Source organism: Dermacentor variabilis, chromosome 3, assembly GCF_050947875.1.
Source record: "Dermacentor variabilis isolate Ectoservices chromosome 3, ASM5094787v1, whole genome shotgun sequence".
Classification (NCBI taxonomy): domain Eukaryota; kingdom Metazoa; phylum Arthropoda; class Arachnida; order Ixodida; family Ixodidae; genus Dermacentor; species Dermacentor variabilis.
This window is the reverse complement of record NC_134570.1, coordinates 98,171,129-98,183,768: the sequence shown is the minus strand read 5'-3', so window position 1 is coordinate 98,183,768 and position 12,640 is coordinate 98,171,129. Positions and strand designations below refer to the sequence as shown.

Sequence of the window (12,640 nt, the reverse complement as noted above, 5' to 3'; positions counted from 1 at the left end):
TAGAGCATCGCCTGAATGGATCCACTTTTCCTTGTATTTCCCGGCAATTGTCAGCATTGGCTTGGCAAATAATATTGATTAAGGTAACCTGTCAATCATTCGATTCAATTTGTTCTACAGTGTCGTTCATTTATTTGAACTTGTTTTGCTTCGTTTCCTGTACTAGCTAACTCCCTATATGCGATTACGTAAACGCTCCCATAGTGTCTTCGGTTCGGAAGATATTAGCAAATAATTAATTAAATAGTATACACTTCGTGTCTACAACAAGGAGCGCACCGTGGCCTCTTTGCCTCGAACCTTGCTTCACTAAGTTTGATTTTCGGCTGTAATAGTGTCGCCGATACAGTGATACGACACCTGGAAGTCGGTGCCTGTTTCATCTCTAATTGACCTTCTGTCCTCTGTAGTGCTGATTCGGTGTGACCCAAGCTACTGCTTTTATGGCGTCCAAATTAATAAAAAACCTCCATACGACGTCCCTCGGAACCCACGATGAAGTTTAAGCAGGTTAACCTCGGCAATAAAATTATTTATTCTTGTATTATCACTTTAAACTTGTCTCGCACGACTAACGTGGCACTACCGGATAACGTTAAATGACTAATAAATATGCCACTGTATTGTATAGGTTATCGACGAACTCTTCATCCGCATCCTCCGACCGGTGTCTCTGCAAGTGCAACCGAAGAGTGCTTACGTAATTCCTCCGCGACTCGCACACGCCCTCAACGCAGGTGGGAGCGGGTGGCCCGGTGCCATGCTCCTGCTACACGGCGCCTTCGAGGCGCCTCTCCTCGGACCAGAACCTGAAGATGTGCGTGATCGAGAAGAAGTCCGCCGTGCCCCTCACGGTGGAGGTGACCGAGGCCGGCTCCATCCTGCGCTGGGAGTTCCAGACCGAGAACTACGACATCGGCTTCGGCGTCTTCTTCGTGCCCCACTCGAACGGCACCGTGAACGGCGCGGGCGGTGACGGTGGCGACATGCAGGAGCTGGTCGCCATGCAGCGAGTCAACTGCCACCTGGTGCCCGAGGACGGGATGCTCGTCTGCAGCGCGCCCGGAAAATGTGAGCACTCGAGCAGCACTACTATAGAGCGGCCGAAGAAGCATTCGCGCGCTCGGTATATGACGAATAAAATTGTACGCTGTCCTTGAAAGGCTTTAGATAGCGCGCGGGCTATGTCGTTGCATTCCAGTCGTTGCGCATGTGGGCCGACAGGGGGAGAAAATTTTTATTTATCGGAAGGCAGAGGCACATTTCTTTAGTCTAGATACTTTGTTTGATGGGGTGTTCAGACCAATTACAGATATAATACCGAATTATATATATGAACGAGAAGAAATGGGGTTAACCGAGGGGCCCGATTTTTTATTGATCATATTGTCACGTGGTCGTGACAATATGATCGCTGGGGCTGCACGCTGGGGCTGCCACTGGGGTGGACTTGGTGGCGATCTTCCTAGTCGTCTCAGGCAAAAGTCCGTGCTCCGGGGGCAGTCCTCGCAGCCTGCGGCTACCTCGCTGGTTCTTGGCGACGTTGGTGTCTTCCGCGTGAGGGCTTGGGTCACGGCTTTGTGGGGGCGTCCGGTACATGAACGCGAAGCACCTCCACCAGATGTCACGTGGTCGTGACGTCAAAGAACACAGTAGCAATACTGTGAACGACAAAACTAAGTTTTATTGGGCGAACCTGTGCCCACAAAACAGGCTACACTTATAGCACAACAATATGGGCGAACACGCTCGGCGATCGTCGAAAATCTGATCAGCGGGTCATGCGCGTCGGCTTTTATAGAGCAGTCGTCGAATATTCCAGACTAATCGTTCGGACACGCGTGCCTTCCACAAATTTCCACACCATTCGCGTCAGGCGATGAAATCAGATAACATAAGGTTCGGCGACACAGACAGCGGATAGAAGCATCGATAACTTTCCAGAAACTTCGGATACATGCAGGCGCGTCCCACGCTGTGCGATTACATTTGTTAGGCGGCGAAAATTGGCCGCCCGATAAAGATAAGTACACGTGTCAATATCATAAGAAGCCAACAAACACTGACACCAAGGACAACATATATATATATATATATATATAAGGGGAAATTACTTGTGCTTAATAAATGAAATAAAGAAGTGATAAATATAGTGGAAATTAAAGTAGATGAAAAACAACTTGCCGCAGGTGGGAACCCAACCCACAACCTTCGCATTTCGCGTGCGATGCTCTACCAATTGAGCTACCGCGGCGCTGTTTTCTAATCCACTTTCTTGGGTATTTGTGTCTCCTAGTAGAACCCTGGGAGTGTTAGCCAGCGCCACCACTCACAGACCTTGGCGGCGGACGTGGCACGTCCTTTTTGCCGCAGGTGTCACGAGAACGGGATCTTTTTGGGTGAAGGCAACTGGTCAGTAAACCCACATATGCTACCTGAAGGCGTCAATGTAGCCGGATTCGAGACCCTCGTTATGTAATGAACGAGAAGATATATAGATAGATAGATATAGATAGATACGAGAATATATATATATATATTCCTTTTCCCCAAAGTTTTGTTTAGGTGACGGGCAGAAACAAAGGTCACGCACAATCGTTTGAAGCAAAGTGTCCAATGCTAAATCTTATTACAGTGAAAAAGAAATACGATATTGCGGTTTGCGCCGAATATCGCAGCTTCTTTTCTAAAGCTATGCTTTCCTGCGCGAAAGCTTTATCAAGGTTTCTTCGCCTGCCATTCGTTGAAAATAGGGTTGTCTATTTTCAACGGCGTCTTTTTCCATCTCTTATGAACCATTAACGCGCATTATTATGAACCAGTAACGCGCATTATAGCAGCAATACGTAAGTCATCGCCACTAGAATAATGAGCCTCTCCACAATCTTCCAGGTCAATCTCTTCAACGCTCTCTCTCCTCAACGAAAGTGGTGCCTTTTACAGGGAAGCTGTACACGGCTAGCCGATTCGTCCGTCTGTCACCTGTACGCCGAAAACTCCTCGGGCGCAACCTCATGCCCATGTGCGAACAAAAGAAAGAAAGAGAGACGCGCGATTGGCTGCGCCAATAGTGACTTCGTTGCTCTTCGTCGCAGCCGAGCGCGCACACAGCACTTTCTCTCCGGCTACGAAATGGGTAGGCCACACGTAACATGTACTCCTGAGCAGCAGGCAGCTTTCGATCAGCAACACCGCGAGCAGAACCAGGAACGAGCGCGTCTATACCGTGCCGATGCTGCAGTCCGGGCTCAAGAACAGGCTCGTGCAGCCGAGCGCAAGAAGCAACTGTGTACCGATGATTCGGCAGCCTATCAAGCCGTCGTTTAATGAACAGTCGGGCTTAACCCAGTGATCAACACTGGGGCCGCACGTTTCAGCTTCGCTAGTTAACCATCTGCATGAAGTGTTTGGGTGGGGATTTTCGTTCCTGACCTTCTAACGTACCCCTACCACGCATAGGTAGTAAAAGTGGCAAGCTGACTGGAAAGTCCTTCCGCCTCCGTTAAGCTGTCTTCATCCTCACAGGGATTACTTCTTGCCCAGACACAAAGGAATTCAAGAAATATAGACAACGCGAACGCAGAAGACCAGCGATTGATGCCACGGCATCGCAAATGCCTGATAGATTTGATTTTCATGACTGTAGCATCCCCGCATCGCGTGGTGGTTACATTGCTCCTGTTTCATGGTCTAAGGGGTAGTTTAGTTGCCAGTGCAGCCGAATTTCCAAAAAGAAGCTTCCCGTTTGACCGAAGCTTGTTAGGATTGTGGTGTTAATTTGGTGCTCTCGTTCCTTTTATTCAGGATTTCCGCATAAGCAAGTTTCGTTTATGTGGAGTGCACTATTTGGAATGTGATCAACCACAGATAAACACGAAGGTATTTCGGGTTATTAGCGAATGTGTGATAAGAAGTCTACAAACTCTCTATTATTAATTTGTAGATGATGTATATATTTCGCATAGTTGATTTATGGAGAGTATAGATAATGTAACAAGTGGTGTTTATCACGACCCCTCTCGGTACGCCGCATGGTGGAGCGAGCGACCATGCGGCTCATTCCTTGCTTCATTCATTCATTCATTCATTCATTTATTCATTTATTCTTCCTTTCTTTCTTTCTCTCTTTCTTTCTTTCTCTCTTTCTTTCCATCTGTCCCTCCATACAAGGAAGCCTTCACAAGGCTCCCCAACTTTGCCCAGTGGGCGCGGGAGGCAACGGAATGGGGGTCAGTTCTGGTATGGCCTCCAAGCAACCGAGACCGAAATGCAGAAGCCTAGGCATTTACTGCAACGTGCACATCGAAGAAGACATGAAGTTAATGGTTTTCGCTGCCTTTTTGGGTCGACCCGCTCTTGAATGCGTTTGCTATCAGGATGCTTTTCGCTATATCTTTTATATGGAAACGAACGTGGTGAAACCGTAAGAGCGCCGCCAAACTAACCGGCACGAAGTCTTGATACCGCTATAGCTCTGGTGAACTGGTCGCTCAATGTCTCCCGTTCTTGCCTTCGCAGATGTGCTGAAGTTCGACAACAGCTTCAGCTGGTACCGGAGCAAGAAGCTTCTCTACCACTACCAGGTGCTCCCGCCAACGCCAGCGTAATCGACGGCGGCCCCGACGGCTATCTGCCAACGGCGTCACACGTTTCTCCTTTCGTTTTGTTCTTTCTCTTATTCGTGGTTTTTTGTGCTTTCGTCAGCTGACACCGGAAACCGATGTTCCGTAACTCCATCCAGCAGTAATAATAAGGCAACAGGAGGCGAAGAAGGCAGGCTGTGAATATGAGCTTTAAGAATTTGTATAAGTTCTAGGTACGTATATAGGACGCTTGCAGTCGTCGTCTTACAGCACGATAATAAATAAAAAGTAGCGTCTAAAGCTACGGAGCTTCTAGAGAGCACGGGTACACGAAATTTTGACCTGTGTAGTTAGCGTTTCGCGCATACAACGACGTAACTCAGAGGAAGTTCATTAGGAAGAGGAGAGTGTAAGCTATAACAGGGTCTTTCCGGTTAGATGTAGAAGTTCAGTTTACTGTCTAGCGTTTGCTTGCATCAACACGTTCCTTAGCGTCAAATTTCACATGCGTCGGAAACGCGTTTCAAGCCTAATTTTGTAAGCAGTTTGCCCTTTCCCGTCACACAGCACACATCTACAAATGCAACAACTGCAATGACCCTGGCGAGTGGTGAAACAGCTCGAGATACCCTTATCACTGCTGCAGTACAGCTGGAGTTATCTTCCAAACATTCTGGCGTTACAGTTCTTGAGAGCTCTTCATACGCAGGAGCCGCAGATACGCTATATTTTCACATTTGGAATTACATTTCATTTTGATTGATGGTGCGCCGAATAACCCACTTCAATTGTTTTGGCAGAAGGTGAACGCTTCTCTTTTTTTCTTTTGCGTGTCGACCAACGGCGAATCTCGGGGGTCGATTTGGAGCAATTTGGCATTGCTCTGCTGGACAAATGATATGCTCGTTTGGTCGTTTAGTCGAACGACCTGTTGTTTTGACGTTTTGCTGATAGATACCAAATAGCGTTCTTCCGATCCAGCAGAATGCGATGTTGGGCTGGTTGGTTTATACTGGAAATGTTGGTTCTGGAGCAGCAAAGCAAAGTGGAAAGGCGAAGGTACCGAATGATGTTCCTTCTGTCCCTTCTTTCCACTTGGTTTTGCTGCGCCAGAATTCACGTTTCGCCCAACCTGCCGACAAAACTTCCGATACTGAGCCTTTATTTACACAAACAAGCGCTGATCATCATGTGCGAAGCAAAAAGAAAAAAAAATGCTCTGAGTCGACCCGCTGGATGTACCGCAACGTTTCAACTGTGTTATGACTTCCCACATTTAGAATTCTCTTGGCGTGACATATGCGTTCTGAACAACGTTTCTCCCTAGATGCAAACCCTGAGTGGTCGTACTGTTGCAACTTCCTAGTGCGTGAGTAACATTCCAAGTTGATAAAACCCATGCGCGAACAGTCCGATAATCCATTCCGACGAGCTTTTTTCGAGTCGTGACCCATAGATGTCATAATGCTGTTGTGTTATCGTTGCTGTTCATTGTACACGTACGCCTACTACTTCTTTGGAAAAGTTCACCCTTCTTGAACGACTTCCACTTGTTTGCCGAGAGCAAAAAATCGTGTGACTTCATGTTGAAACCAGCATAAGTTGCGTGACAGCCCGACAACCTGCCTAGTGTTATAGAATGGTTTTGCAGTGAGCCGCGAAAGCTCACTGAGTCCATATATAGAGAGAAAGAAGCGTTGCATGAATCACGGTCTCTAAGTAGTCACTGCTGCGCACCAGGGGGCGAGTTTGGGCTTCCTGAGTTCGGTGGCCGCATCATCGGTTGGGAAGTGAGAACGGAAACTCGCGTGTTTTTCTTTTTTTTTTTCAGTTTCCGAGGAGCTTAGGGAAAAAAACGACACAGGGGACTGAAATTAATTCGTTGTTCTCCATTAAGTCGAGACTCATAGGCAGTCTGTTGAGTTCAATTCTATGCTGTGCTAGCCCAGCCGCTTGTAAGTGCGTTCCTTTCCACAAACGTATTACGGAGACCAACAATAATTTAGAGGTCCAGAAACGGAAAGGAAGAAAAAAGGAAATTTCCCACGCATATCAATAAAGAGGCGAATACTGCAGATGCTACCAGTTCAAACATTCGCGCAGCGGAGGATTCAGTGCAAGCAGGCCTGAATGAAGAAGAAGAAACCTCCGATAGCCTTTCAAGATAAAAAAAAAAACACTCGTGAAGTGGCCATGTTATTACGCATAACAACCGTCGTTAACACTAATTGTAGAGACCGGATCGGGCCATCAAATACTATCAGGTGCTCATAGGATGTTTCGGTTCTATAGTGTGGGCTGTTGGAGGGCGCTTGATGCATTAAATGTGTGACAGATTAGGACAAAAGGATCTGTTGATGTAAGCCTAACGAGACGATCACGCTGTAGTCTAGGTGGTTCTGACAAAAAACGTCAGCGAACCTCCCAAGTGCTTGGTATGCGTCAGGAGCCTGCGGTGAGTTAATGGGCAGACGGGCATACAAGCATCACGCCAGCGCACGTTTTGTCGAAGTCAAGTTCTTGTTTACTGGCAGGAGAAAGGCTACAATTCCAGTAACGTGGAAAGTTTAGAGAGATTAAAATCAATATTAAGCCTAAATAGTTAGACCTAGTGAACATATCACGTCGACGCCGCCATTGCTCTTCATACGCAGTGGTTGACGTTTCGTTTTGAGGTCGTTCACATTCATTTACGTTTCGTCAGATTCTGCCGCTACAACATTCGCTTCGACACAATTGCATCGAAGCACAGCTTTTAACAACAGAGGTTGAGCATATCGCTGGAGTTCTTATGTTTAAATGTATAGCAGGCTGACGGAGTGGAAATTTGTAGGGTCATGTAGATTGACTCGTCTGCTGTATGACCACCGGTCAACGAAAAGCTGTCTCATATGGTGCCTTCGAAACCACTTCTTCATTTCGTTACGGAACAAGAAGACGTTCCTCGTCATGATTCATAGATCAATCGGTAGATAAATAAATACATAAATGAAGAAGCAATTCCCCTCTTTACTAAAGGGATGACGTTTTCACTTCATGCAAGGTACCAAACACCCAAATTTACATGTTCTCAACAAAATTGTACCATATATTACTTCGGTCAGTAGCCAGAAACGACTTCTAATATTTAGCTGACTTCGGTTTTCTCAATCTGTATATTATTTAAGCGTATGACGACGTCATTCTGGCAGTATAACTTGAAGCAAGCATAAAAACAGAGAAGAATCGGGGAGAGGGAGCATTAGACGTGTCCATTTAATGTGTAGTTGTTCAGCTCAGAGACAAAACAAAATCCGATAATATTCAAGGCTTATGAGTCGTGAATGCCAATGAAGTGATGTCCAATTGAACGCCGCTGAGCGATCCTTCGAGTTATGAACTTGCTCCCTGGCAGGCGAGCGCGTTGAGGCGCTTATCACGTTTTCATTTGGCCTTAGCGAGGCGCAGTTGGAACGCAGGCGGGAGCTCGCGCCGCCGAGGAGCGCGCGGATAACACAGGCTTCCGAGAGGGAGAGCGAGGGTGACGTGGCGTCGCGGCGGTGCCCTCTCCCCTCGCGAAACACCTGGCGTGCTAGTGCCGCAGAAGGCGTTCTCTTCCATCCGCTCGGCTCCGTCGAGGCCCGAGCCAGCAAGCGCGAGCCAGCGTCACGAGACGCGCTCGCGATGTGGCGTCGCAGCCAATGGTCTTTTCCGTTCGATCGGCCATTTGACGCTTTCGCATCAATGAAGGATAGCCACGTCAACCGAGGCAAAGCACAGATGGCTTAAACGACACAGGCAAAACTGCGGTGCTCTACCAAGGTCCTTACCTGTAGATCGACTCACCGCGCGCAAGTCGCGCTCTACCGTCATACGAGGCACGGTCCCGTGGGCGATACGGCAACGATGTGAAGCTTCTGTGTGTTTCAACGTGGTGAGATAGCATCTCGTGCGTCCTGACATTCTTTTCGTTTCTTTCTATCCTCGCAGAATTGAAGGTCGCCCTTCGGGCTCGCGCTGAATGCGATCAGGACGTAATTGCCCGAAAGCGATAGCCACTTGTTGATGCAGTCAACCGCTCGCGCCGACAAGAGCGTGTGGCCTTTTCACGCTTAATGCCTGACAGTGAATACTCAAACTACTCGTGCTTGTGTGTGCATGAGTTCGTGTAGCCATGCACGAATGCATGCGTGCGCAGTGTATCGAGTGTGCAGCAGAATGTTCGCTACAAGAAGTAGCCAGTTTGTGAATGCGAACAGCTCGACCACCTTGGCTTTCTGTCATTGAGTCGTCCGACTTCTTTCTGCAACCTTCGGATTTGTTCAAACGTCCCGGTTTCAAAACCTTCGTGTATTCTTCGCTGAAGCAACGTTAAGCGCGATCATTCTATAACGTGTGCTATTTTCTTTTCGAAGTCTTGCTTATTTCTTTTAGAAGTCATCTAGGCACCTCGCCGGAAAACTCACTGAAGTTGTCTTTAATATGTGTACATATTTTTTTTTCAATTAATAAACATCTTTGCCCCCTCTCTCTCTCTCTTCGAAATCTTATAGCAGAGTATGCTCCTTTGTCAGTTTCGCAAGGATTGTCGCAGTGGTGGCAGAGGTGCGAAGAATTTCCCAATCACCCACCACTTTATAGTCTTTATCTCGCCCTAACTGTAATGTCGATCTCTAACTTTCCACGTTCTCTCCTTTCCTTTCTTTTTATTTTTTAATGACTCTGTACATTCCTTAAACTCGGCGTATGGAGTTAACATAAGATGACCATTTCTTTGTTCAGTTGAACGCGCATGTTTTAAGAATTCGAACATTTAGTTTATCTTGAAAGATCGCCTTTCATTCCACGCATTTCTACTGCCTACTTTTGTGGTGAGCTAATGCAGTAGCTTTCTGCAGCTTTCACTACACCGCAACCTTGAAACTGTAGCTGGTGTACTTCGAGAAAAAGTATGCATCTGTCTAAAAATTATCAGGATGGTTGAACGTGGATCTATACCTCATACATTATCGTGTATTTGGTTTTCGTCTCTGGCATTACAATGATATTTGGTGTCACAGTTTTTTCTGAACGTTCTGAATGTACAACGCCGCGCGTAGCGACAACATTTATTGTGTTTGAGTATGTTTGTCAATGTAATCCAATGCCAAGATTATCATCTAACACTATAGAAGTACTGCATAAGCACTGAACTTAACCTCATGACCACACTGAACGAGAACCCCGCATACCGGTCTCATCAACCTACATCTGAAGAAGGCAAAAGAACTTCAGCTATAGTAAACTGAAAATGTTGTGAGTCCCCTGAGTAAAAGACGTTATTTGTGTGTATGTCCCAACATTGGAATCAGTTCTAAGCCCGCAGTAATATATCATGCACGACATGAATTAACAAAATGCTACTTTGCGAATTTGCCCATTCATGAAATATTATCTATTATCTTGTTCGTTGATTTTCATGCTTTTGCATGAAAATCAACGTACCGAGCTCTTGTTAACAATACGCCAAGGCATTTTCCCAATGTGGGCGTGTCGTAATAATTGGGAAGGCAGCTTTCCCGCTTTGGATGAGAGTGACGTTTCGTGGTTGGACTTTTTTCAAGATCACGAATGTGTTGCCAGCCTTGTCGTAAACGTTCGAAGGCCGCTTCACCTGACCGCTGTCGTTTCAATGCTGTGCTGGAGGACTTGCGATTAGCACTGCCGTTACACTGACGGTGTGAAAATGTAGAAAGGATAGTTCTTGCTTTCTTGTCTATGGTAGCACCACATGTTTAACTGAAACCCAAGTACACGGTCCGTCAACAGTTTCGGTCAGTTTTGGAGCGGCTTTTAAGGTTTTGACGGCAATCTGTCTGGGCACTATGCGTTAGCGTGGGCTCACCGACGTCTGATAACCAGGCATCTTTCCTTAACTCCCACTCCTTCCTTTTGCCTCTTAGTACTGTGCTCCCTGTACATTTCCTGCTTGGTGTTCCTCTTTGAACTATTTGCTTTGAAATGTTATGTAAATGTTTCGTCTGGTGTTTGAGAGCTGCGAGATGTTTGCTCACAGTTCTTGACGCTGTTTTCTTCGATGTGTAAGATATGGTAATGTGCAGTTCAATGATGTCACGTCTATTTCTTCGTGACATTGACTCCAGTGATGCTTTGACTACGTCGGTTCCTGTAATGTGATATAACCGCTTATGCATGTAGAAGTAGCCCCAACGGAAAGAATTGCGGTGGGCGTGTTTAGTCGAGAGGGCGTTGGCAAGGAACCGGCATTGTGCTAATGTTAATGCTAAAGATCTGCAGCCTAGTGGGTACATTTCTGCACTGAGCCTTAAAACCGGCTGCCGGTTTGAAGGAATGGACGCGACACTTAGTGCTATGGGCGAGGTAGACGGTAATGTAACGTCTTCTATACTGGTTCACCTTGAATTAGAATTGAAGCAAAGTGAAAGCAAAAGTAATCTGTACAAATGACGTCATTCAAGACTAGCTAATCGACGGCAAACGTGTCTAAAGCTAGGGTCAACGTAAGCTTCCCCACACGCCAAAGGCTGCTACCTAACTAATAAAGCAAGCAGGAAAATGTCCACATATGCTTCTTTTTACTATCCAAGTCATTTGCTGGGTTTAATTGACGAGCTCGAGAAAGCAAGTCGAGAAAGTCCCGCTTGTGAAACAATACCTCAAGTTTGCACATCCTAATAAATGAGAAGGCAGAGATGACTCGTCAGTTGTCCGACGCCGGAAGAGTGCCTCGTCCCTCAAGAGAGCTTGAGTTTGCACTTGGCAGACTCCCTATGTGTGCGACGAACCAAAAACGTGCGCGGATTTCCTTCTGGGCGCACTGGTGACTGTGCTGGGCGCACTCTCGGCTTTTCACGTCACGAATTCGACGGGATCCCGCGAGCAAGTTTTGAAGCCTTGTTATAGAATGGCTGACATGTGATACATACCTGCGGTGATCAACCTCGCGCTGTATAGTTGCAATACTCCGGGGTTCTTGGTTTACGAAGGAAACAGAAAGAGGTGCAAGCGTATACGCATAGATTTTTTTTGTCACTCTAGCATAGTAGATGCATCGCCGAATGGCCAGGCCTGTGCGCTCGACGTCGTCTCGTTATGACGTCGAAAAGCTTTGTAGTGTGAGCGTCGGGGGAATGCTTGTGCGTCATCCCTGTCGACACCGGTACAGATGTACGACGAACGCACTGCTGTATTTTTGAGTCGTTGTGCGAACACTGTGCTTATGAAAATAAAATGAGTGTGTTGGTAAGACCGGCGTAGGTGTTGTCCCTTTATTTGCCCACCTTCGCTGGATTTACAGCTGAATCTCTGGTTGACCTATAGATAGCTCATCGGTGAACAGCTGACACCGGATAAGTTATAGCACATTAACAGAAACACGAGGTATAGAGACGCATAGACAACAGTCAAATACACATACGAACATGGAAACCCACACAGGCACGTATGTACACAGACGCAAACATATTCACATGTTCAACACAGAAACAAGCGTGCTCAGGTGTACGTAAAAAGGAGCGCCGGTGCGCATGTGTTCCACTTTGTGTCTTTGTTCTTTCAAAAAAAAAAAGAACAATTGTACAATGATTCCCCGCCAGCAAACACGTTGGCAGAATGAAGATATATTTCGAGTAATACCAAAGCTTTGCAGACCTATGTAAACAAAGCCTCCAAGGGCCACTAAATACAGCAGGTCAATCTAAATGGGCCAGTGATACAGGGCATAAACTTGACTATCCCTGTGACAGTCGTTCAAGATGTGAAATCCTATGCACTACTCTAATGCGTTTAGTATAAACGTGCTGAGGTATTTTTACAACGGCGTTTAATACTTTTCCCCCTCTCCCACATTGATGTATCTGCTTTATTACCTGCTGTCGCTCACTTACCTTTCAAAACACCAGAATTGTTAATGGTATGAATTGTTGTTAAATCCGATTTTCATGAGAGCACCTTGTTTTTTTTTTATATTCTACAGCGTCCTGAAACTATATTTGTGAGCTCAGGATCTTTTCGACGAACCTATTAAGACAACAAAAATCGCATATTTTTTTGTCAGG

General features: G+C 46.4%; 1 protein-coding gene across 1 annotated transcript in view; it reads left to right on the top strand.

The window, feature by feature from the left end:
- Positions 1 to 11,829, top strand: part of LOC142576086 (SEC14-like protein 2) — a 104,428-nt gene extending 92,599 nt beyond the window's left edge. The window contains exons 11-12 of the mRNA XM_075686023.1: positions 738 to 1,071; positions 4,519 to 11,829. Of these exons, the coding sequence (XP_075542138.1) occupies positions 738 to 1,071; positions 4,519 to 4,607 (423 nt within the window). The 3' untranslated portion in view covers positions 4,608 to 11,829. The remainder of the gene's footprint in view (positions 1 to 737; positions 1,072 to 4,518) is intronic.
- Positions 11,830 to 12,640: the final 811 nt, after the last annotated feature.